The 26,595-nt window shown below is 45.2% G+C and overlaps 1 protein-coding gene across 4 annotated transcripts in view; it reads left to right on the forward strand.

The window, feature by feature from the left end:
• Gckr (glucokinase regulatory protein) overlaps positions 1–8,371 on the forward strand; it is a 30,037-nt gene extending 21,666 nt beyond the window's left edge. For 3 of the 4 annotated variants that reach the window (XM_006503882.4, XM_006503883.4, NM_001374741.1), the window contains 3 exons: positions 5,641–5,790; positions 7,426–7,560; positions 7,996–8,371. In XM_006503882.4, coding sequence (XP_006503945.1) covers positions 5,641–5,790; positions 7,426–7,560; positions 7,996–8,160 — 450 coding nt within the window. In that variant the 3' untranslated portion in view covers positions 8,161–8,371. The remainder of the gene's footprint in view (positions 1–5,640; positions 5,791–7,425; positions 7,561–7,995) is intronic. The other variant, NM_144909.2, reaches the window with a different exon arrangement.
• The last annotated feature ends 18,224 nt before the right edge of the window (positions 8,372–26,595 follow it).

Below are 26,595 nucleotides of genomic sequence, written 5' to 3' on the forward strand. Positions count from 1 at the left end.
ACTATTAGCCATCCCCTGCAGGAGAACTGTCCATTGATATCTCTTCACAGGTTCCTTAAAATTTATAGAAGGAACCCTGAAAGCAAATCTTTCACAATCCTTTGGATGCAAAGGAATCGTAAAGAAACAATCCTTCAGATCTACCAAAATTTTATAATATCCCTTAGGAATGGCTACTGGGGAGGGAAGCCCAGGTTGTAAAGGTCCCATAGGTCTCATTTACTTTTCTTAAATCTTGTAATAGTCTCCATTTACCAGATTTTTTTCCTGATAATGAAAATTGGTGTATTCCAAGGAGACTGACATTCTACTAAATGTCCTGCTTCTAGTTGCTCCTGGTCTAGCAAAGAAGCAGCTTCTATTTTTTCTTTAGGTAAAGACCACTGATCCACCCACACCGGAATATCATTAAGCTATTGGATTTTATCGGTGTGGGATGCAGGCAAGATAGTGGCCACTACTGAAAATACTCTAAACCTCTTGTGTTAGAGTGAGGTTTAGGATCCTCAAAAGTCTTAATTCTTTGTCCCTTCTTTTTTAGTCCATGACCAGGCAAGGGTCCCTGCCTGAACGCCTGCTTAGTCACTATCTCATTAGGACTGTACATTATAACGCCCATCTGTGACAAGAGATCTCTTCCCCATATAGTTACAGGCAAATTTGACATAACATACAGCTGAATTTTTCCTGATTTTCCATCCCCATCTCTCCAGGTTAGCAATTTGGAACTATGTTTTGGGTTACTAGCGTACCCAATTCCTTGAAGGTGAGTTAGTGTATCAGTCAAAGGCCAGTTTGAGGGCCAGTCCTGCCCTCTTATGATTGTTACACCAGCCCCAGTATCTATTAATCCTTCAAAGCTTTTTCCATCAAATGTCAATTTAAGGTTAGGTCTCTGATTAGTAATAGATTGAACCCTATTCACACCAGAGGAGTCAAAGCCACCTTGTCCTTTCTCATTTTTAAAGAATCTATATGGTGACTGACGTAAAGGGATTAAAACAAGTTGAGCAATTCTCTGATTAGTGGGTACAGTTATAACACCATGAGGGGAAGCAGCTATGATTTTAATTTCTCCCTCATAATCATTATTTATAACACCTGGATAAATCTGCAGGCCTTTTATAATAGAACTGCTTCGTCCTAAAAGAAATCCACAAGTTTCTCCAGGTAGAGGTCCAAAGGCTCTGGTAGGCAGAATTTGGACTCCCGTTTCTGGGGTTAATACTGCGTGGGTGGTGGGACAGAGGTCCAATCCTGCACCTCCTGGGTTTGACCTGACAAGCTCAAGAACTGATCTTTTTGGCTGGGCAGCAGATTTATAGCCCCATAAGCTGTTTTCTTCGAGTAAGTTGAGGTCTGGGGCTGACCCCTTCCCTCGTTTCCCGGCACCGGGAGGCCCAGAATGCCTGACTTAGACTTGCACACCCTAGCCCAGTGGTTGCCCTTTCTGCACCGGGGACAAATTCCTGGGGCACGGCCTGCTTGCCCACTCTCGGCACCTTTGTTCTTAGGACAATTACTTTTAAAATGATCCAAATTTCCACATTTAAAACATGCATTATTCCCTCATTTCCGCGAGAACATTGCTTGTACAGGGGTCCCAGCGAAGTTGCACAAGACTGCCCGATGTCTGTGCAAAGACGGACATATCCCGCCAAATCTATCTGTCCTTTGTGCGGTTGAATCACAGCGCGACACATTGCGTTAGCATTCTCATAAGCCAATTGCATAACAAAAGGACTTCCCGTGTCAAACTTTCCAAGGATTCTACTAGCTGCTATCAACAGCCTATCCACAAAGTTTTGGTAAGGCTCATCAGAACTCTGCCGAATGCTAGCTAAACTCCCACCAATATCCCCTCTAACTGGTAACAGTCCCCAAGCACTGCGTGCAGCCGCTGCAATCTGCATGTACACTGCAACGGGAAAATCAATCTGATTTGTCTGTCCCTCATATGGACCCTCTCCTAGAAGCATGTTGCTATCCCAGTCTAAATTACCAATCTGAACATTTAAAGCAGCAGTTTTCTTACTGGCGTCTCGCCATTCAGAATCCCAAAGCAAAAAATCTCCTCCTGACAGGGTAGCCTTACAAAGAGTTTTCCCATCTAGGGGGGTTAAGTGTGACTCCATGACTGTATCCAGTAATGCTTGAGTGAAAGGGGCTGAAGGGCCGGCCATATTGCACAACAGCTGTTTTTAATTCCTTTATCAACTTGAAATCCAAAGTCTGGTAATGTCTGACTCTAGTATCTTGCTGATCAACTACCTTGACCACAGGAAAGGCTAGCATATCAGACATATTCTGTCCTCTCCCACAAGCCTGACTCACAGCTCTTTCTAGCGGCACTTGGTATACTTCAGAAGAGTTACTGTTCCCCGCTTCTGACATCCTTTTTAGCTCCCGAAGCTCATTAGTCAACTTCTGAAGCCTAATTTCTGAACCTTGACCTTCAGTTCTTTATAAACCTATTAGTGTTCTATTTCTCATATGTGTTGTAAATATATTCTTTTGGCTTTAATCCGCAAAAAACAAAGTCTGCTTTAATTTGTCTGAGGTTGAATTTGTTAAGTCTTTGTTACCATTTGGGTTTGAAGTACAGAACACTGCCCATACCGAGGCTGGTATGGCACCTGTCTGTTTCTTAGGAATTTTGTTTACTCTTGTGTATGCAGTAAGGCATGAACCCATTTATATTTTCCCAAGCAACTATCTAATTTCCTTATTTAATTTACTATTGCTATGACTAAGGTAACTTATAAAAGACAGCATTCAATTGGAGGCCTGTTTACAGTTTCAGAGGGTGAGTCCATGACCATCACAGTATGGAGCATGGCAACAGGCAGGCTGGCATGGTGTTGGACAAGTACCTGAAAGATTACATGTTGAAACAACCAAAAAACAGAGAGCATTAACTAGGAATGGTATGGACTTTTGAAACCTCAAAGCCCACACTACTCACAGGGACACATCTCCTCCAACAAAGCCATACCTTCTAATCCTTCTCAAACAGTTCCACATTCAGATATATGAGTCTCTGGGGGTCATTCTCTTCAAACAGCCACAAAAGTTGCCTCAGTTTCATTTTTTTTTTTCAAGACAGGGTTTCTCTGTATAGCCCTGGCTGTCCTGGAGCTCACTTTGTAGACCAGGCTGGCCTCGAACTCAGAAATCCGCCTGCCTCTGCCTCCCGAGTGCTGGGATTAAAGGCGTGCGCCACCACGCCCAGCTCAGTTTCATTTTTAAGTCTAGCTTGAGTGACTTAAGATGTTATGTGTGCCATATACTCAAGATCTGTGTGCACTGGTTCATAATAATACAGTGAATTTGCATGTATTTTTGTAATGTGAGAAGCATTCTGGCTCTTTCTTTCTTTCTTTCTTTCTTTCTTTCTCCACAAGTTTGTAGCCCTGGCTGTCTTGGAATTTGCTCTGTAAACCAGGCTGAACTCAGCTTACCACTCCCTCCCAAATGCTGGTATTAAAGGTGTGTGCCATTGCCACTGGACACTTTCTGGATCTTTTGTTTAGTTCCACTCTTCTGTTCTTTGATGTGCTATTGCCATGAGCTTAATTATAGAGCACTATGGCATGGTTAATATTTGGAAGTCCAGCCCTCCATTAAATATTAAGGACTTTCTTAGCTATAATTGCAGATTTATTTATTTTTTTTACCTGAACTTTAAATTCAATCACGTAAACTTTAACTTTGTTAGTGATACTTATGGGATAAATGGCTAATAATAGAACTCAGATTTAATTGATTCTGATAAATGGCATATAGCATCTGTCTCAGTTAGGGTTTCTATTGCTGTGATAAAACACCATAACCATAGCAACATCAGAGAGAAGTGTTTATCAAATCTCACAACTCACAGTTCAAACTCCATCGGTGAGGGACGCCAGGGCAGAAACTAAAGCAGAAGCCATAGAGAATTCAGGTCACTGGCTTGCTCTCCATGGTCTGCAAAATTTGCTTTCTTCTATGCCCCAGAACTGCCTGCTCAGGGATGTCATTTAACACAGGAGGAGCCTTTCATGTCAATCATTAATCAAGAACATGCCCCACAGACATGCCTACAGTCCAATCTGATGAAAAATGATTCCTCAACTGGCACTCCTTTGTCCTAGATGACAGAGCACCAAACAATCCATGTCTTGTACTTGTTAAATGTTTCAGTAAAGGGCCAGTGAGATGGCTCAGTGGTAAAACGCTTGCTGCAGGTGCCTGGAAATCAAGTTCAATCCCTGCCATCCATGTAATGATGATGATAATGATAATGATATTAATAGACTTTGTATATCTAGGTGTGTTGCTGCATACTTATAATCCCAGCACTTGGGAGGCTGAGACCAGACTGGATCACACAGTGAGCCTCTGTCTCAAAAAAAAACCCCAAACTCAAAAACCAAACAGAAAACAAAAAAGCCAACAACGAAAGGCCGGGGAGGTAAAATGGCTGAGTGAGTAAAGGTGCTTGCTACCAAATCTTATGATGATCTGAGTTCAATCCTTAGGACCTAAGTGGTAGAAGGAGAGACTGAACTCCCATTGGTTGTCCTCTTATGTCCACGGCCATTCTGTGTCACACGGGCACACACACACACACACACACACACACACACATAAACACAATATAAAGACAATCATTTAAAGATGAACAAAAACGTTTCTAGCATATACTCTTCCAAGGGTTTTTATGACAATTTCATACTGTCAGAAGGACTGAGACTCTGGAATAGAATTAGGCACCACTTCTGCCTTCAGAGTGACTAGTAGATAAGTGCCCAGTAATTTCCTCCTCCCACATCATAGGATCTATGGATCCCCCAAGAGTCAAATAAAAATCTGGGGGCTGGAGTGATGCCCTAGCAGTTATGAGCACTTCTTGCTCTTCCAGAAGACCCAGGTTTAACTGGAAGCGTCCACATGGCAGATAAGAACTGTCAGTAACCCCAACTCCAAATAATCTGATGCCCTCTTCTGGCTTCCAAGTTCACAACATGCGTGCGGTACGAAGACACATACATGCATCCACGTTAAAACACAATAGCTTGTTTTTAAAAATAAAGTAGAATGTTAAACCTGAAAATGTCTACGAGAAAGACCAAGGCCATGACTGTCTAAGTAAAGCAATAGTTATTAAATACCAGCCAGGAGGGTGGACTCTAGCTCTGTCCATACCCTGGGCTGCCAGAGGTGTCCTTGAGTTACATTAATCGGGTGCTTATAAAGGCCAAACTCATGTGGCTCTGTACATCCTGCCTTCTTCCAATCAGGGGCAAGCACACGTTCTGATGTACTTCCTGCCTACACACCTGCCACCTACCCGTGATCAAGCACATGCTAGGCAGTTGTGGCAAGCAGTCTTGTTTACTGAAGTGAAAACAGGTGTCTTGTTATAAAAACAGCTCTAGCATTTCAGAAGTAATCTGACCTTGGGCAACTGGGGCTTCTGGGTTAAGTTTAGCTCTCACAAGAATAGAACAAAAAGTCAAAAAGATTGTTAAAGCCTGGTCACATCAAACAAAGAATGATCTGCATTTTGGTGTCTGATTTATTACCACAGGCGACTCTCTCATCCCGAGGCTTTTCCCAGCCTCTAACTTCCCATGTTCCTGTGTGTTTGCATTTTAGAAGTTCCAGCGTGAGTTAAGCACCAAGTGGGTGTTGAATACAGTGAGTACTGGGGCCCATGTGCTGCTGGGGAAGATCCTACAGAACCACATGCTGGACCTCCGCATCGCCAACTCCAAACTCTTCTGGAGGGCACTGGCCATGTTGCAGGTCAGAGCGTGATGGGAGGCCCCAAACCTAGATGGCCACAGAAAGTATTTTTGCAAACTCAGGGAGGGTTTAGGCCCAGGGCTATTTTCTCACATCTTTCTCAGGCATAACCTCTGGTCTGCATGCATTCACACACAGGTACACTGAGGGGTCCCTGCAGGGGTCATATAGGGAAGCAAACAGTGGGAATAGATGAGAATGCAAACCCAGTGTAGGTTGACAGTATCAAACTGGATCAGACTTCAGGGAGTCTAACTAAAGCCAAGTGGTTCACTGTGGGCACATTTAAAACACAGTACAGTTTTGGAAAAGGTTTCCAGGCAACAATCAATCCAATCAGTCCAATTCCAGGCCCACAACAAAACTTAAGGTGTGACTACATAGAAACTCTTCTACAAAGTGCTTGTGACCATGAGGCTGGGTTCTATAGCTAAAGGGCCTAGAATCTAGTGTGGTCTCTGAGCATAGAGATCAGTAGGCCATTACCTACATGTGACATCTTCCCTAAGGATGGTAATAGCCTAGGGAGGGAGGAGTCTAGGATAAACATTCTGGGGAATTTGGGTGAGGTCTGTCTCTATATCAAATGGTGAGGGAGGTCAACCTCCACAGACAGCAAATGGTCACCAGGTTGTTAAAAAAATCCACTATCTACTTTCTGGATGGAATGCAGGTATTTGATCTTTATCTCCTTCATTGAGGAGATAAAGATGCATGATTAACAATCCTGGTTTCCTGAGTGCCTTTGGGTGAGTACAAGGACCTCTGTGCCCCTGACCCATACATGAGTGTGAAACTATAACCTCCAGGTGATTTCTTTAAGTTTCAAGGATGCAACAGAAATCCAACTCTTAACAGGGTGGTGGTGGTGCACACCTTTAATCCCAACTCCATAGGCAGAGACAGGCAGATCTCTGAGCTCCAGGACAGCCAGAACTACACAGAGAAAATCTGTCTCAAAACAAAGAAAAAAAATAAAGACAAATAAAGCAAAAAAGAAACCCAACTTGTATCTCTCTAAGTTAAAGTTAGCTAGTCTAACATTCTGGCAATTAGCATCCTCAGTGGGAAGGAGTCTCTCTGTCCCTGGTGACTTAAGGAGTGCCTGGCAGAGGGCTCCTATTGGCTTGTCTTGGGTCAGGTGCACAACCTTGACCCAATCACCATCCTCCATGGGAAAGGGTGCTCTGTCCACCTGCTTTGAGTGTTGTCAAATTGGCTTTGGGATGGGATGTGAGCTGGGCTTGATTATATCTTATGGCCCCCAGAATGGAGACTAACAGTTATCCAGAGGAAAAGAAAGGGGCTAATGCCAGAGAGGGGTGAGAATGCTGCTGGCCAGAGAGCATGGTGGATGGCCTTGAAGGTTGCTATTCCTTGATCATTGACCTGTGGGGTTGTTGGGACTCAGTTGTAAATCTCACCAATTTCCCATTCATTATGGGCAGGTGATGGTTTACCTCCAACTCCTTAAAACCCAGTTTTTCTTTATAACTCGTGATTTTGATACTGCCAGAAGGAACAGCGTCTTCAGCCAGTGTTCAGGATTGCAGCCCCCACTCTCTCACGCCTCGTCCTTTCCTGTGACACGATGTTCAGTTCTCCTAGGCATCTACCTCATTGCTTCTTCCTCAGAGGTTCTCAGGACAGTCCAAGGCTCGCTGCATTGAGAGTCTTCTTCAAGTGATACATTTCCCTCAACCGCTGTCGAATGATGTCCGCGCGGCCCCCATCTCCTGCCATGTCCAGGTTGCCCACGAGAAGGAAAAGGTACCCTTCCCCGGCTGGCTGTTCAATAAACTCTTTCTGAGAATCTTAAGCAACTTCGGACACCGAGTTTACAAAGCTCAGAGATACCCTGTTACTTGGAGCTCCCATTTGGAGGCTTGTATGGATGGAGTAGGGGTGGGGTGAGGAGGTACGACTGTGACAGAAGCTACAGAAGCAAAAAAGATACCAACAAGGGGTCTTCTGTTGTGCTTCTGAGCGGTATCAAGAAAGAGCAAGAGAAGGGCTCTTCGCACAAGAGTTTTCCAACTTCGGTGGAGGTTTTTCTCAGCTCTTGACCCCACCTCTTTCTAGTCTGGGTAACAACCATCTATACTTGCTTCCAACCTAACCCCTGTGCCCAATTCTCTAGCCACTCCAGGGTTCTTCCTCAAATGGCCACATCTTTTCTTCAGCTCTCCCTGTTCCTTCCCACAGGTGATCCCCACAGCCTTGCTGAGTCTCCTACTCAGGTGCTCCATCACTGAGGCTAAGGAACGCCTGGCTGCAGCTTCTTCAGTCTGTGAGGTTGTTAGGAGCGCCCTCTCTGGGCCAGGTCAGAAACGCAGCATCCAAGCCTTTGGAGACCCTGTGGTGCCCTGAATTGATGTTTCTGTGACCATTGAAAAGTCTCCATCCACTTCTGAGGGGACTTGTGCCAGTAATACACGTTGCAGGACAGACTCAGTTCCGGTGGGTGGGGCACTAACAGCCCAGAATTGAGGAAGAGTCCTGTTCTCAGCTGGATCATTTCCATTTTTACTGGCATCTTCTGATCTTAGGAATAAAACTAAATGTCTTGTTTTGAACCCAACCTTGCAAAAAATCATTAATCAGACTCACTACACACAAACAAGGAAAGCAGGGGCTTCAGGTACTCCCAGCTAGAGAGAAGCTGTGTTTCGGACATCATTTGAGAGCATAAGACAAGGCCAATTAGACAAGATCCTTGGGGACTAGAATGAATGCCACACCCACCCAGAGACCAGTGGGCAGGGACGTTGGCTCCATCCTCTCCTCGTGCTTGCAAGAAAGAGTATAAGGAACTCGGGTGGGGGGGGCACGGGACTGGGCACCCTTTGGTGGTAGGACCCAACCAATAGTAGAAAGTTGGCTGCACTGCTTTAGACTGAAGCTGTCACGGGTTTTTTTTTCTTATTTATTTATTTTTTTATTACATATTTTCCTCAATTACATTTCCAATGCTATCCCAAAAGTCCCCCATACCCTCCCCCCCCTTCCCTACCCACTCATTCCCATTTTTTTTTGGCCCTGGCGTTCCCCTGTACTGGGGCATATACAGTTTGCGTGTCCAATGGGCCTCTCTTTCCAGTGATGGCCGACTAGGCCATCTTTTGATACATATGCAGCTAGAGGCAAGAGCTCCAGGGTACTGGTTAGTTCATATTGTTGTTCCACCTATAGGGTTGCAGATCCCTTTAGCTCCTTGGGTGCTTTCTCTACCATTGGGAGCCCTGTGATCCATCCATTAGCTGACTGTGAGCATCCACTTCTGTGTTTGCTAGGCCCCGGCATAGTCTCACAAGAGACAGCTACATCTGGGTCCTTTCGATAAAATCTTGCTAGTGTATGCAATGGTGTCAGAGTTTGGAAGCTGATTATGGGGTGGATCCCTGGATATGGCAGTCTCTAGATGGTCCATCCTTTCGTCTCAGCTCAAAACTTTGTCTCTGTAACTCCTTCATGGGTGTTTTGTTCCCAATTCTAAGGAGGGGCATAGTGTCCACACTTCAGTCTTTATTCTTCTTGAGTTTCATGTGTTTAGCAAATTGTATCTTAGATCTTGGGTATCCTAGGTTTTGGGCTAATATCGAGCTGTCACGGGTTTTGATCAATCAAAGGGACCGGGATTCATCCCAGGTCCGGTCTCCAGGTGCCTGCAGCCAAGGATCTCACTGTTGAGATCTGGCTCCCCCTTGTGGCAGAGAAATAGCCAATTAATAGATGCCCTCAGGAGCTCCTCCATGGAGAAGGTTCTGGGAACTTTTAGTGGCTAGAGTTATTTTGGGATATGACAGGGGAGGTCAAGAATCAAGGAGGGTTGTGGAAAAAAGAAGTTAAACTGCGACAAATAAAATCTGAGAATGTCTTCCTTCAGGCTTGCAGGGGTTACATAGAGCGAATAACGGAGAATTAGGGCTTTGTCCGGGATTCTGGGCACTAGGCAGAGCTAAAGAAGTTGAGAAACATGTTAGACTTGAGCAAGGGAGGGGTGCATGTCTGCAATTCCTTCACGTGGGAGGATTCGGCAGGTGCGCCGTGGAGCAGGGTGTGCATTGGAAGCTACATAGCAAGATCGTCTCCCTCTCAAAAAATTATCCAGAGACAAATGGGCTACAGTTCGCCTCTAAATAGCTAGCACTATTTGGGGAAAGCAAAGATAGGAGTGGATGAGAACAACTGGAGAATAGGCTGTGTTGGTGCTTGATGTGCTAAAATAGTGGTGAAAGACTCCAAGAGGAGCCCCTCGCTCAGGCCTCAGGACAATAGTGGACACCCAAGAACTCACAACAGACCGAGCTTGTTGCAAACCACATGAGGCTTTATATTCGGGAAAGCCAGAGTTCTGGGGACGACTCATATCCCATGCAGGGGTAGAGGAGTCGACTTCGAGGGGAAAGAGTTCCCAGTTTTTATAGGCCCTCAGGGGGGAAAGGAGAAGGGGGAGATTAGGGGATTTCCAGATCTAAACAATGTCTATTCTCAAGAAATGGGTATGGGAGGGGTACAAGGAAAGAGTCTAATGAAGGTGCAGCAATGGGCACACACCTGGTTAGAACATTGGCAGACACACAGGTTCAAGGAGTGGCCAGAGCATTGTGCACCTCTATTTTTCTAAATCAGTGAAGCTAGTTCTGCTAACACTGACATCTATCTTGCCAATTTCAGGGCTTCTGTGTACTTTTACATTCTGCCAGGATCTTTCATTCCCCACTTCTTCTAGTTACTAGTTCTAATCTTAGAACTAAACTGCAACCTCTTTTTCAAGGTTCTGCAGAGACTGGTATTGTTGTCTTAATACTAACAGCTGGATGGCACCAATCCTCTCTCTAACAAAGGTCATTAGTTTATTAAGAATTAGTGGGCCACACGTCAGCAGTAAGAGCAAAATTATTAGAGGGTCTATCAGAGTAGAAATGAGGGTGGTCAACCAAGGGGATTAATTTTTTAGGAGCTCGCTTTATGTGAAAGGCATGAATCTAAGCAGAGATGCCTTCTTCTTTGACAGCAGTGGGGGTGGTCAGCAGCACGATGCAAGGGCCTTTTAAACAAGGTTTCAGATTCTCAGCTCGATGTCCTCAGACGAGAACTGCATCTCCCACCTGGAACTGGTGTGGTATCAAGTCTCCTGGTTCGTAGGCCTCTTTGAGCTGCTCTCAGGCGGTGTTTCTGACCACTTCTAGGGCTTTCATGCATGTAAACAATGAAGGACCAGGGTTAAATTTTAAAGGATCTAACACTCTCTTTACTTCAGTGAGCGGGGGAGCCCCCCCCGACATATAGGATTTCATATGGTGTGAGCTTAAATGTTCCTAGTGTGTTCTTAACGCGGAACAAGGCAAAGGGAAGGAGGGCTGTCCAATAATTCCTGCCGGTCTCTAAGATTAATTTAGTCAAGTTTTTTTTTTTTTTAGAGTTCTATTCATCCTTTCTACCTGTCCTGAACTCTGGGGTCTATAAGCACAATGTAATTTCTAATCAATCCCCAGTTGGATGGCCAGTCCCTGACTTACCTGGGCAACAAAGGTGGGTCCATTGTCAGACCCTACTACCTTAGGTATTCCAAACCGTGGAAAAATTTCTTCTAGGATTTTCTTAACCACAACATTGGCAGTTTCTTTTTTGTTGGGTAGGCCTCCACCTATCCTGAAAGGTATCTACAAAAACTTCCATTAGGAAACTGCTTCCGTCTGTGTACCAGTTTGGAACACCTGGCCACGGCTGGTCACATAGATCACTTTGCAGGCAGGGTTGAGAATAGCAGGAGGAGCAAACATGACCCGTTCAGTCAGCATCAGACTCTGGTAGTGAGTCATCCTGGCATTTGTCATCCATCGATCTGGGGGCTGGCAGATAATGCTTTGAAAAGAGTGGGGGGCTATCACAGTTATTTGTTGTCCCAGAGTTAATTTGTCAGCATCCTTAATGAGTAGGGCTACTGCAGCAATGGCCTTTAAACATGTGGGCCATCTGCTGGCCACTGGGTCTAGCTTCTTAGACAAATATGTTATTGGCCTCTTCCACGGCCCTAGAGCCTGAGTAAGAACTCCTCCGGCCACCTCTGCCCTCTCATCAACATAGAGGATGAAGGGCTTGGTTAGATCTGGCAATGCCAAGGCTGGCGCAGTCAGCAGGGCCTTCTTAATATTTTCAAAGACTTTCTGATGTTCTGATGTCCATCTAAATTCTCCACTTTCCTTGGTCAGGGAGTACGGGGGGGGGGGGGGCGGCCAGTGTTGCAAACCCAGGTATCCAAAGTCTGCAGAACCCAGCGGTGCCCAAGAATTCTCTCACCTGTCTTGGAGTAGCTGGTGTTGGTATTTGAGTCACAATCCTTTTTCTAGCCTCTGTCAGCCACCGTTTTCCATCCCGGAGGGTATATCCCAAGTAGACCACTTCCATCTGACATAGCTGGGCTTTTTTAGCAGAGGCCCGGTAACCCAACTCACCCAGTTCTGCTAGCAATCTCTTGGTCCCCTGCCAGTATTCTCTCTCTGTGGTTGCAGCAAGGAGCAAGCCATCAACATATTGAAGCAGAGTTACCTGGGAGTTTTCAGCTCGGAAGGAGGCTAAATCTCGATGTAGAGTCTCATTAAAAAGGGTGGGGGAGTTTTTGAACCCCTGGGGTAACTGTGTCCAGGTCAATTGTCCCATTTGTCCAGTGTCAGGATCTCTCAACTCAGGCAAATATGGGCTGGCCGGAGGGATATAACTTCAGGCAAAAGAAAGCATCTTTTAAATCAAGTACTGTGTACCATTTTTGCTCTGGAGGGAGTGAGCTGAGGAGGTTATAGGGATTAGGAACAGTTGGGTGAATATCTTGGACCCTCTTATTGACCTCTCTCAGGTCTTGGACTGGTCAGTAGTCACTCATGCCAGGTTTCTTTACCGGCAGTAAAGGGGTATTCCAGGGTGACTGGCAAGGTACCAAAATACCTAATTGTAATAGTCTCTGAATATGTGGCCTGATTCCATCTCTTGCTTCACGGCTCATTGGGTATTGTCGCACTCCTATAGGGGTTGCATCCGTCTTCAGTCCCACAACCACAGGGGGAACTCTGACAGCCATTCCCATGCCTCTAGTCTCTGCCCATGCTTTAGGGAAAGCAATCAACAAGTCTTTTAGGTCTGGCACCTCTGTTTGCTTTATGCCTTCATGCAATTGGTATTCTTCCTCAAGCTGCAGGGCTAAGACTACGGAGGTGGGAGATTCCCAAGTTACTCTCGGCCCTTCTTGGGTAAATCTGATTTGGGCCTTTAATTTAGTCAGAAGATCTCTTCCTAGAATCAGTGTGGGACACTCAGGAATGACCAAGAAGGAATGACTCACTTGGCCTTTCCCAGATCTACAGTACATGCAGTGGTCCAGGGGTATTGTTTTTGACCAGTGGCTCCAATCACTATGATTCTTTTATTTTTTAATTTTCTCAGTGGATGTTTCAACACAGAATGTTCTGCCCCTGTGTCAATTAAAAAGTCCATGGGAGTCTCTTTCACCATCAGGGTTACCCTAGGCTCGGGGAGGCATGGGAATGGCTGTCAGAGTTCCCCCTGTGGTTGTGGGACTGAAGACGGATGCAACCCCTATAGGAGTGCGACAATACCCAATGAGCTGTGAAGCAAGAGATGGTCCGAGCCCCGTCTCCCTTATTCATCATCTTTCAGAGTCAGGACCTTAGGGGCCCTTCCCTTTTTCTTTGGGCATTCCCATGCCCAATGTCCTCTTTCCTTACAATAGGCACATTGGTCCTTCTCTAAAATCTTCTGGACAGATCTTCTTCCTCCAGGTCTGGGTTCCTTGTTGCCCAGGTACCCTGTCTGTCTATTCTCTGGCCTATTCTTTCCTTCACGTTCCCCTACTACTGTGGCCAAAATCCTGCTTAAATTCCTCTCCTGTATTCTCCCTCTGTTTCTCTCTTGTGATACACCTTCTCTGCCTCCTTAACTAAATCTTGTAAAGCCATGGTGTGTAATCTTTAAAAGCCATAGCAACCGCGGCTTGTTGACCCTCAGAGGTCGGGTTAAAAGGAGTATAGTATCTATAAGCTTCTATCAATCTTTCTAGAAAGACAGGTGGGGGCTCTGTAAGGCCCTGCATCACTTCTCTTACCTTAGCCAAATTGGTGGGGCATCTCATCACTCCCTTTAGACTAGAGCCCGGCCAGTAAACTGTCAACCTCTCCCTACCTTGCGCAGTGTTGTAGTTCTAATCTGGCCGGTCCAGAGGGAACCCAGCGTTCCAATTGTACAGATCAGCCGATGAGTAAGGCCAATATTGGAGGGTCTGCAGAGACTGCCTGTCTGTGGGCGGGTTGCCCACAGCTCGCAAAGGAAAAGGCAGAAGTGGTGTCAGGAGCTTTATCTGCTGGGGGACTCTGGGCTTGTCGGCTCTGGGTCCCAGCTGTAGGTCCTCGGTCCTCAGACTGTGCCTTTAGCAATCTCAGAGCTGGGTACAGGGACTGCTTCTTAGGGCAGAAAGTGAGGGCACTATGCTGACCCACTCGCGTGCATGGGAGCAGCCGGGGGAGGGCTCTGAGAGGTGAGGGGAAACCATGGTTTTGATTTATGGCAGGGAATTCTGAATGAGGTAAGGCTGTTGACCCGGGTGGGACCCAGGTCCACTCTGAAAAACAATGGCTTTAACATCAAAGATAAGAGTAAACCAAAAGTCCCCTCCAGTGACCATTTTACATTAAAAGTTGGCCACTCGGAGGCGCAGAAAGTCTGCCAAGGTCCCTTCTTAATTTCTACTGAAAGATTATGGGCCCTTGATCTAACTTCAGTCCAGTGGTCTAAAGTCAAACTTAGGGGGGTCGTTATAGTCTGCCCAATTGTTGACACCACGTAAAACACAAAACAAACACAAAAAACACACATACACACACTGACAAATACCTGAAAACAGACACAAAAAACAAATACACACTGACAAATGCCTGAAAACAGACACAAAAAACAAACACACACTAATAGATGCCTGTTTTCCATCAAACAGACAAAACCAACTCAGAAATGCAGATGGTCAAGGGAGTACACTCCCCGCCTCAGACGGACTCCTGGAGTCCTTCCCCTCGCTCAGGGCATCCCCCAGAGCGAGCAGCAGCCGGTGATTCCAGCATGTCTGCTGTTCACACTCAGTGCCTCATCCCGAGGCAAAGGTCTCCGTTTCTCATGAAACGTCGCAGCTGCAAATTTCAGCACAGAACCTAGCCGGCTTACAGAAATATTTTTGGACAAAAAATTTCACCTCCAAGTGGGTCTTCGGAGACGTGGGTGGTCATGCCAATCCCAGACGAGCCCCCAAATGAAATCTTTCCCCCAAATGAATCTTTCAGTGGCTTGCATCTGAACACAGCACACTGGGCCCAAAGAGTTCCGTGTGTAAGAGGTTTATTGGGAGAGAGGGGGGGAGGGGGGAACGTGATGGTAGAAAGAGAAGAGGGAAAGAGAGAAAGAGAGAGAGAGAGAGAGAGAGAGAGAGAGAGAGGCGCATTCCTCTTATTTATATGGAAAAATGACATAACACAGGTAAAGTTGGGAGGTGATCCAGGTGGATTCTGGGAATATGGTGCCTGTTGTCTTAGCAAGAGGTCTGCAGGTCAAGCTGTCGCCTATGTCATGTCATAGGTATGGAAGGTCCTGATGCCAACATACCTCCTTTCTTGTTATTATAAAGAGAAGGAAAAAAAAAGGGAGGGAGAAGCCGATAGTGGAAAGGGAATGAGGGTGTTGTGTCTCTTAAACTGCTTCCTGCTATCTAGGGGTGTTGTTACTTTTGGGGGGGTAGCTGGCTTTCACCCTCGGGATCTACTTGGTAAGCATTCCCATCAGGTTCCTCTGTGGACAGCGGCTCTTCTGCGGACAGCGGCTGGTAATCCTGTAACAGGAGCTGATTAATAGTTTGGTTAGACATTGGTTGTATTTGTCGTTGAAGGAATGTAGAAACAAGATTAATGAGGCAGTGAGCAAATACTAACTCCAGGAGGCTGACTAGGAAAGGTGTTATAAACGGCAGCATCCACTTCCATAGGGTTTTCAAAAATCCCAGAACTCACAGTCTTCCGAAGTTCTTTATGTCTGACTGTAGCTCCTAGATTTTATTTCTCACTATCCCGGATTGGTTGATGTAGAAACATTATTTTTGAAGGAACAGGCAAAGACCGCCTTCTTTAGCTGTCAGGACCTCTAACCCCCATCAGTTTTGAAGCACCATGGCTGCCAAAGAATCGATCAACAACTGTCTGCCACCTGGAATCCTATGGGTCTTGTATGTAGAAAAAGAGTGTCTTGTGGTGTTGATAGAAGAAATGATTGGTCGTGATCTTAGTATATGTATCTGACAAGACCAATATGGGCTGTCCTCATATTCATCTGACCATTTTCTAGAATAATCTTTTGTCTTGTCAAAGAGAAAGGAAATATAGAGATCATATTATTTAGATGGGGCAACAGATACAGGGATGATAGCAATTTGAATCAGTTCCTAGCATCCGGCTATGGAGCAGTTTCCTGACCCTATTTGGAAAGACTGTTTGTTATCTGTGGGGTTTTTTGAGCCTCAAATTTTCAGATGTAAGGGCTACTCTGGATGGAAATGAACAGTAGGGGGAGGACGAGAAACCCATGTCTAATCCAGTGAGGTCGAGCTCGGCTGCCGGAGTGGAGTCTCATTTTCTGGGATGGGGGACAAGGTGGGTGGTCTCGACGTCCTCTGGAGCTTAGCAGAGCACAGTGCTGTTAGGGTCTACATGTATGAAGAAGAGTCATTTTTAGGTGTAGGTATGAAAGGTTTAAGGTGAGACAGGTGGACCCAATGAGTCCTTCAAGTTTAGTAGCTGTAGGGGTCATGAGAATTACCTTAAAAGGGCCCTGCCATTGGGAGAGAGTGATGAGGGCAGATGATCTGGAGGGGATAGAAGGCCTTGGTCTCCAATGTTGACAGGCAGTGGACAGGAGACAGTGTGTGGCCATGGTAGGTGGTGGTCACCTACCATGAGAGAACAGAGAGAACAGAGGTGGCAAAGCAATGGGGTGAGTAGGTGATCTGGGAGGGGAGAGCACTTAGGTGAAAGACCAGGAGTTAGGACTGGAGTTCAAAGGGCGAGATGAGTAGAGGTTGCTTGGGGAGAGCTCGTAGCCTGAAAAGAGCCAGAGGTAGGAGTTTCACCCAATAAAGGTGAAGTTCTTGTGACAGCTTAGCAAGAGTAGTTTTTAAAGAGCAGTTAGTTCTTTCTACCTTATGTGAAGACTGAGGGTAGTAGGGAATGTGAAAATGCCAGGGGATGTCTAGGACCTTAGATAGAATTTGAGAACCTTGGGAAGTAAATTCAGGACTATTGTCTGATTGCAGAGAGGCTGGGACATCAAACTGGGGGATGATCTCTTGGAGGAGGAGATCAGAGATTGTCTGAGCCCATTTGATAGTTGTGGGAAATGCCTCCACCCACACCAAGAAGGTGTCCACCAAGACCAGGAGGTACTTGGCATGTTTGACAGTGTGCATGTGGGTAAAGTCAAGGTGCTAGTCAGTTCCAGGAAGAGAACCTGTAGCCTGATGGGCAGAAAATGGGGTGCTATGATACTTTGAGTTGGAGTCAGACATCTGACAGATTTTGCAAGAAGCAGTAATAGATTTTAATAAACTTAAGTCCTCAGGAGTAGGCTATAGGTGTGTCTTAACAAAAGAAGCCAATGTTTGGCTGTTAGGATGAAAGAGTTGGTGGAGACAGGACAGAGTTTGGTGGGTGTCAGGGGTGAAGGTGCAGATGTAGGTTGTAGTGAAAGAATGTCCTGGGGAGGATGAGACAAGTCTAGGCCCCTAAGGACCGCAGCTCTAGCTGCCTTGTCAGCTCAGTTGTATTCCTTGGAGACAATAGAGTCATCTGTCTGGTGGAATCTACAGTGGACAATCCCAATAGCTGTGGGGAGATGGGAGTCCTTTAGCATGGCCATAATGTGGTTTGCATTAGTTACTGATCCTCCTTTTGTGGTAAGTAACCCACGCTCCTTCCAAATAGCAGTGTGGGACAGGAGGATATGGAAAGCATATTTGGAATGTGTAGATGTTGAGGGATTGTCCCTGTGCCAGTTGAAAGGCACAGGTAAGGGCTATTAGTTCAGCCTGTTGATTGGTGGTATGTGCCTCCACCACTTTGGCATCTGACACTATGGCAGAGCCAGCTCTTCTGGCCCCTTCATGTAAAAAGGAGCTTCCATCTGTATACCATGTGTACATGGCTTGAGACAATGTGCCTTCCTGTATGTGTGAAGGATGAGGAAATAGTTGCTGTAAAGTATCAGGAGTGAGATATGGAGTGGTCAGTATTAGGTCAAGGTAGAAGATTGGTAATATTAACACACAGGCATGATTGGAAGGTGAGTATGTCTATTAGCACTACCTGAAGAGACAGAACCCCTGGAGGGAGGTATAGCCTGTAAGCCTTTATAAGTTAGGAGCTGTGACAAGTTATGGGAAGAGAAGATAGTTATAGGTGACTGAAAGTTTAGTTTTTTTGACTCTCAAATGAGTTCAGTGGCTGCTAATGTACAGAGACAGGGTGCCCATCCCTGGATGGTTAGTTCTAGGTTTTTTCAACAAGTGTGCTACAGGTGCAAAAGAGGGTCCCAGTTGATGACCTAAAACTCCAGGGGCAAATCCCTCCTTTTCAGTTACGTAGAGGGAAAAAGGACAGTCAGGTCAGGGAGATGTAAGGCTGGGGCCTTAAGGAGAGCCTGTTGGAGCCTCTGAATGGGCTTGGTAACAGGACTGAGGAGAGGTTTGTGGGTGAGGCCTAACACTGCTTCATATAAGGGGCAAGAAAGGAGGGAAAAAGAAGTAACTCATGAATGTAAAAAACTAGCTATTCCTAGGAATGATAAAATCTCTTCCTTTTTAGAAGGAACAGTTGGAGACTGAATCAGATTCTTTCTATCTAAGGTAATGGCCTTGTGGGTTAGGGTAATTGTTAGTCCCAAATAGGTGACCTGATGCGCGGACAGTTGGGCTTTAGAAGGTGAGGCCCTGTAGCCTCAACTGGAGAGGAAATTTAGAAGAGCAGAAGTGTCTGCTTGGCTAATTTCTAGAGAGGAGCTACAGAGAAGGACATCATCTACATAAAGCACAATCTTAGATTTGGGGGGAGATAGAGATAGGAGTCAGAAGCCAGGGCCTTACCAAATAGGTGTGGGCTGGCCCCGAATCCCTGAGTTAGAACAGTCCAGGTAAGTTGGGTAGAATAGTGGGTATCAGGATCTGTCCAGGTAAAGGCAAATATGTTTTGTGACTGTGCATCTAGAGGGATAGAGAAAAATGCATCCTTGAGATCTAGGACTGAGAAATGGGAAGTCCCTGAGGGGATAGTCACAACAGGATAGAGAGGGACCACTGCAGAATTAATACGCCTCAGGTCTTGAACCAGGCGATAGGTACCATTAGGTTTCTTAACTGCTATTATAGGGGTGTTAAAGGGGGAAGAGGTGGCGCAAAGGAGTTTTTCTTCTCAAGAGATGAAAAATGATATGCTCAAGTCCCCTGAGGCTCTGGAGAGAGAGGGGGTATTGAGTTTGGGTTATGTACCTGGTAGAGTCAAGTAATTGGATGACAAAAGGAGAATGGTGTTTAGTAACAGAGGGGTTCTGGACGTCCCAGACTTGGGGATCGACCTTGTCCCAGAAGCTGGTAAAGGAAATAACATGGTAGTGTTAGTAGGTTGGCTGGCTAGAAGAAGGAGCAGAGGAGCTGCTGGATAGCTTGGGTTTAGGCAAATGAGGGGAGCAAAGGAAATAGAGGCTCCCAGTCTGGCTAGAAGATCCCTTCCCAATAAGAGGACAGGACATGTAGGCACTACCAAAAAGGAATGGGTGAGGGGTACACCCCTAAAAATGCAACTTGTGAGGGAAGTAAGGCAGTCTTCCTACCTTGACAATAGGAAAATGAGAAGTGGGTCCCCAAAACTCCGTCAAAACTGAGTAAGTGGCCCCAGTGTCCAAGAGGAAGGAGTTGGGCCTCCTACCCAAGACTTCCTGCTAGTGATGGCAATGGAGTGGTCAGGGGAGGTCGGGCCTCCTCAGTCAGCCATAGCCAAGCCTAGGAGATCAGTTGGAGGGTTATCTGGGGGTGATAACTCTCTGTTCTGTGTAACATGAGGGCAATCAACAACCCAATGTCCCTCTTGATGGCATCTAGGGCATGGCCCCCTTGGCTTACAGAAGTTAGGGCAGGCTTTTGTCCAATGACCTTGTTGACCACATTTTTAACAGGTACCTGGTGGTCTCTGAGTCTTAGAAGACCAGGATTCCAGGTCAGTGGCTGGGGCTGGTCGGAAAGCCTTCACCAGCATATGGTATTTTTGTTTGTGGACTTTCTCATCTCTCCCATGGTACACTTTGAAGGCCAGCGCTAAGACTTCTGTCTGTGGAGTTAGGGGTCCCCTCTCCAGCTTTTTATGTTTAGCTTTTATGTCGGAGTAGCTCTGGGAAAAAGGTCATCAGAAGTTGCTTACCTTCTGGGTCTTCAGGGTCCCAGGTATAATAAAACCTTTGTGAGGTATTCTAAAAATTGAGATGGATTTTCCTTATTGCAGAGGTATATTAATTTTGATGCCTTCAAGTCAGGCATTAACTTCAAAGATTTAAGATTTTCCAGGAGACATCCCAGTAGGGTGCCTGGAGGTAAGTTTGAAGACATTGCAGCACCCATTGTGGGGTTATTGGATTATTTGTACTGATGTCCTGAGAACAATTCAACAACCAAAAAAAAAAAAAATCAGTCGAGCTAGAGGCCCAAGTTGTCATGAGGGCCTCCTACAGGCTACCTAATAAGTTCTGGACTTACTGTAGAAAGGGCTCTCTACCCTGGATCTAGAGGCTTCTTACATGGCTGCAAGAGCCAGGAAGAGGAGGGGAGCAAGAGCTACTTCTGAGGGAATGGTCACCCAAAGGGTTGATGTCCTAATTTGTATGTCAGCTTGGAGGTGTGGCTGTAAAATGCCAACCCCTTAGCCTCCCCCAAAAGGCTGGCCAGGCCCTATCTGGGAAATTAGAGATCTTCTAGCTGACCAACCCTACCAATTAATATGCTGGTGTCTGTGCGAGAATTCTAGCGAACTGGTAAATAGAAAAGTGGAACTGAGTGGATTAGGTGTGGGCTTGGCAGAAGCCAGCCCCACAAGATGGGCTAGGGTGGCACAGCTCACATAGTAGAAGTTCGTTCGTATGTCTCACGGCAGAAGCAGTTCACATGTGGAAGCCTGAGATTCCTGTAGCAACAAGCTGAGGGCTGGGATGCCGTTTGTTCTACCACTCTCAGCCAGCACAAATACCAGGCATGGCAGAAGTTCTGCTGAGCAGCGAGAACTCTGGCCTGTTCCAGAGAATGAAAGTATCAACCTGACTCCATACATGGACTCAATAAACACAGCAAAATGCCTAGTGTCCCATATAAACTCAAGGCAGGGTTTGTACACAGGGATTACATCTTAGTGTTTCAAGAACAAACTTTGCATATAGAATCTATTATAAAGCACTCCCTTTGCAGTAGAGGTAAGAATTGTTTCTCTGTTCAGATGGTGACTAAAGGCTACAGAGTGAAAGACATAGAAGGTAAGCACTTTTTTATAGGGTGCCCAGACTCCACAGTGATGTGAGGTGGAAACCTCTGGTTTATTTAGAAAGTCAGTTTTGTCAAATGTTTTCCTGAGACACACAGGTGCAAGGATGTCTTGCTAAAGTGGACAGGTGAGAGAATGTTTTCTTGAAGCAGCGATGTGAAAGGACCCATGATGGAGTATAAATATGACCCCACAGAGAGTTGGAGAGGAGCATTGAGCACTGGTTTGTTTTGCTCTACCTCACTATTCTTGGATAACGATAGGCATATATTGTTTTGCCTTTCATAGTATCTTAGTCAGGGTTTCTATTGCTGTACAACTGTCATGACCAAGAAGCAAGTTGGGGAGGAAAGGGTTTATTCAGCTTCCACTTCCTCTTTGTTGTTCATCACCAAAGGAAGTCAGGACTGGAATTCAAGCAGGTCAGGAAGCAGGAGCTGATGCAGAGGCCATGGAGGGATGCTACTTACTGGCTTGCTTTCCCTGGCTTGCTCAGCTTGCTCTCTTATAGGCCCTAAGACTACCAGCCAAGGGATGGCACCACCCACAATGGGCCCTCCCCCTTGATCACTAATTGAGAAAATGCCTTACAGCTGGATCTCATGGAGTCATTTCCTCAAGGGAGGCTCCTTTCTCTGTGATAACTCCAGCTTGTGTCAAGTTGATGCACAAAACCAGCCAGTACACATAGCATTGTTGAACCCACCTTGTGGTAATACTGCCATAGAGAGAAACTTGCCAAAGAACTACTCCTGAAGTTCCTGTGGCTTCTAGCTGCTTCTGCAGCCTTGCCTTGGGCCAATTGGCAAACCTTGCAGTTTCTTCAGGATTGAACTACAGATGCTGGTTCATATTTGGTGTCAGCCTGCTGAGAGGACTGGACTGCAGCTTCTGGTTTGTATCTGGTGTTTGCTATGGGACTGACCCGCTGACAAAGAAGATTCAGCTCACCCACAAAGAACTATTGCTAAACAGGTCCACATCCCCATCTCTAATAAATTTTCTCTTCCACTACTTCTGGTGGGTGGTCTGCAAGAGGAGGGGTTGAACTCTTATTAAAACAGGCTGCAAAAATTTATAGCTGCAAGCCCATGCCATCTTGGATGCAAACTCAGTGGAGGGTCCCAAGGTCCCAGAGGACTCTCCACGCTGCGGGCGCCCTAGCACACCCAGGATCTTGGTATCACAGGTGAGTGGAATGCAATATCTGTTCTAAAAATCCCAGAGGGTCTTGTGCCAACAGGAACAAGAACAAAGAAAATCTGCCTAAGCAGCATCTAGGGTTCGTTCTGGTCAGCACCAGCCCTGCACCATCTTGGGCATGAACTCGGTAGGCCCTAGCACACCCAGGATCTTGGGATCAATGAGACCAGTCTGCACAGGAGAGCACGTGGGCCATAGAAGCAACAGAGCTTCTTGGACAGGGTCTGTTTGGGCCTTCATCCTCAGCCAAGAGGCAGAGCTGAGACCCAGACCCCTGGGAACCTTCCCTGCCAGAGTAGAGTTGGCCTCCAGGGAGGGCTCTGACCCTGGGACTCAGGAGGTGGATCTGAGATCCAGACTTCTGTGTACCTTCTCTGCAAGAGGAGAGCTTGCCTGCAGAGTGTTCTGACTACTGGTACTCAGGAGAGAGTTGGACTCCCAGGAGTGCTGACAGAGGCTAACAGAATCACAGGAGGAACAAGCTCCAACCAGAGACAGCTAAAACATCTAACACCAGAGATTACCAGATGGTGAAAGGCAAACCTAAGAATCTTACTAACAGAAACCAAGACCACTCGGCACCATCAGAATGCAGTACGACCACCACAGCCGAGTCCTAGATACCCCAACACACCTGAAAAGCAATATTTGGATTTAAAATCATATCTCATGATGCTGGTAGAGGATTTTAAGAAGGGCATTAATAACTCAAAGAAATACAGAAAAACATGGCTAAACATGTAGAAGGCCTTAAAGAGGAAACACAAAAATCTCTTAAAGAATTACAGGAAAACACAACCAAACAGGTGATGGAATTGAACAAAACCATCCAAGATCTTAAAATGGAAGTAGAAAAAATGAAAAAAAAAACCCAAAAGGAGACAACTCTGGAGATAGAAACCCTAGGAAAGAAATCAGGAACCATATATGCAAGCATCAGCAACAGAATACAAGAGATGGAAGAGAGAATCTCAGGTGCAGAAGATTCCATAGAAAACATAGACAGACAATCAAAGAAAATGCAAAATGGAAAAAGATCCTGACCCAAAATATCCAGGAAATCCAGGACACAATGAGAAGACCAAATTTAAGGATAATAGGTATAGATGAGAATGAAGATTGTCAACTTAAAGAGCTAGTAAATATCTTCAAAAAAATTATAGAAGAAAATTTCCTAACCTAAAGAAAGAGATGCCCATGAACAGACAAGAAGCCTACAGAACTCCAAATAGACTGGACCAGAAAAGAAATTCCTCCCGACACATAATAATCAGAACAACAAATGCACTAAATAAAGATAGATTATTAAAAGCAGTAAGGGAAAAAATGTTAAGTAACATATAAAGGCAGACCTATTAGAATTACACCAGACTTCTCACCAGAGACTAGGAAAGCCAGAAGATCCTAGACAGATGTTATACAGACCCTAAGAGAACACAATTGCCAGCCCAGGCTACTATACCCAGCAAAACTCTCAATTATCATAGATGGAGAAACCAAAGTATTCCATGACAAAACCAATTTACACAATATCTTTCCATGAATCCAGCCCTTTAAAGGATAATAAAGGGAAAACTACAACACAAGGACAGAAATGACACACTAGAAAAAGCAAGAAAGTAATCCTTCAACAAACCTAAAAGAAGACAGCCATAAGAACAGAATCCCAACTCTAACAACTAAAATAACAGGAAGCAACAATTACTTTTCCTTAATATCTCTTAATATCAATGGACTCAATTACCCAATAAAAAGACATAGACTAACAGACTGGCTACATAAACAGGACCCAACTTTTTGCTGCTTACAGGAAACCCACATCAGGGAAAAAGACAGACAGTACTTCAGAGGGAAAGGCTGGAAAACAATTTTCCAAGCAAATGGTACAAAGAAACAAGCTGGAGTAGCCGTTCTAATATCAAATAAAATCGACTTCCAACCCAAAGTTATCAAAAAAGACAAGGAGGGGCACTTCATACTTTCAAAGGTAAAATATTCCAAGATGAACACTCAATTCTGAATATCTATGATCCAAATGCAAGGGCAGCCACATTCATTAAAGAAATTATAGTAAAGCTCAAAGCACACATTGCAACTCACACAATAATAGTGGGAGACTTCAACACCCCACTCTCATCAATGACAGATCGTGGAAACAGAAACTAAACAGAGAAACATTGAAACTAACAGAAGTAATGAAACAAATGGATTAAACAGATATCTACAGAACATTTTATCCTAAAACAAAAGGATATACCTTCTTCTCAGCACTTCATGGCACCTTCTCCAAAATTGACCATCTAATATAAAAATACTGAAATTATCCCATGCATCCTATCAGATTACCATGAACTAAGGCTGACCAACAACAACATAAATAATAGAAGGCCAACATTCACGTGGAAGCTAAACAACACTCTACTCAATGATACCTTGATCAAGGAAGAAATAAACAAAGATTAGATCCCTTCCAGTCAGCACCAGCACCAGGTCATCTTGGGCGTGGAGTCGGCGGACACCCTCAAGGTCCCGAGAGGACTCTCCACATAATCTTAGGACCACCGGTGAGTGGAACACATCTCCTGTTCCATTCCAACCACACGGAACCAGCATTAGAGAAGCATAAAACCAGGCCTGACCAGGGTCACAAGTCCCTTTCGGTCAGCGCCAGCACCAGGTCACCTTGGGCACAGAGTCGGCAGACACCCCCAAGTCCATAGAGGACTCTCCACGCGATTTTAGGACCACCGGTGGCAGGTCCGAATGCCAGATATTTGTACACCTTCCCTGCAAGAGGAGAGCTTGCCTGCAGAGAGTGCTCAGACCACTGAAACTCAGGAGAGACCTAGTCTTCCAGGTCTGCTGATAGAGGCTAACAGAATCACGAGAGAAACAAGCTCTAACCAGAGACAACTATAACAACTAACTCCAGAGATTACCAGATGGCAAAAGGCAAACTTAAGAATCTTACTAACAGAAACCAAGACCACTCACCATCATCAGAATGCAGCACTCCCACCTCACCCAATCCTGGACACCCCAACACACCCAAAAACCTAGACACGGATTTAAAAGCATATCTCGTGATGATGGTAGAGGACATCAAGAAGGACTCCAATAACTCACTTAAAGAAATACAGGAGAACACTGCTAAAGAGTTACAAGTCCTTAAAGAAAGGAAAACACAACCAAACAGGTAGAAGTCCTTAAAGAAAAACAGGAAAGCACATCCAAACAGGTGATGGGAATGAACAAAATAACACTAGACCTAAAAAGGGAAGTAGACATAATAAAGAAAACCCAAAGTGAGGTAATGCTGGAGATAGAAACCCTAGGAAAGAAATCTGGAAACATAGATGCCAGCATTAGCAATAGAATACAAGAGATGGAAGAGAGAATCTCAGGTGCAGAAGATTCCATAGAGAACATCGGCACAACAATCAAAGAAAATGCAAAATACAAAAAGTTCCTAACTCAAAACATCCAGGAAATCCAGGACACAATGAGAAGACCAAACCTACGGATAATAGGAGTAGATGAGAATGAAGAATTTCAACTTAAAGGGCCAGCAAATATCTTCAACAAAATTATAGAAGAAAACTTCCCAAACCTACAGAAAGAGATGCCCATAAACATACAAGAAGCATACAGAACTCAAAATAGACTGGACCAGAAAAGAAATTCCTCCCGAAACAAAATAATCAGAACAACAAATACACTAAATAAAGATAGAATATTAAAAGCAGTAAGGGAAAAAGGTCAAGTAACATATAAAGGCAGGCCTATCAGAATTGCACCAGACTTTTCACCAGAGACTAGGAAAGCCAGAAGATCCTGGACAAATGTTATACAGACACTAAGAGAACACAAATGCCAGCCCAGGCTACTATACCCAGCCAAACTTTCAATTACCATAGATGGAGAAACCAAAGTATTCCATGAGAAAACCAAATTCACACATTATCTTTCCACAAGTCCAGCCCTT

Source organism: Mus musculus, chromosome 5 (genome assembly GCF_000001635.26).
Source record: "Mus musculus strain C57BL/6J chromosome 5, GRCm38.p6 C57BL/6J".
Taxonomy (NCBI): domain Eukaryota; kingdom Metazoa; phylum Chordata; class Mammalia; order Rodentia; family Muridae; genus Mus; species Mus musculus.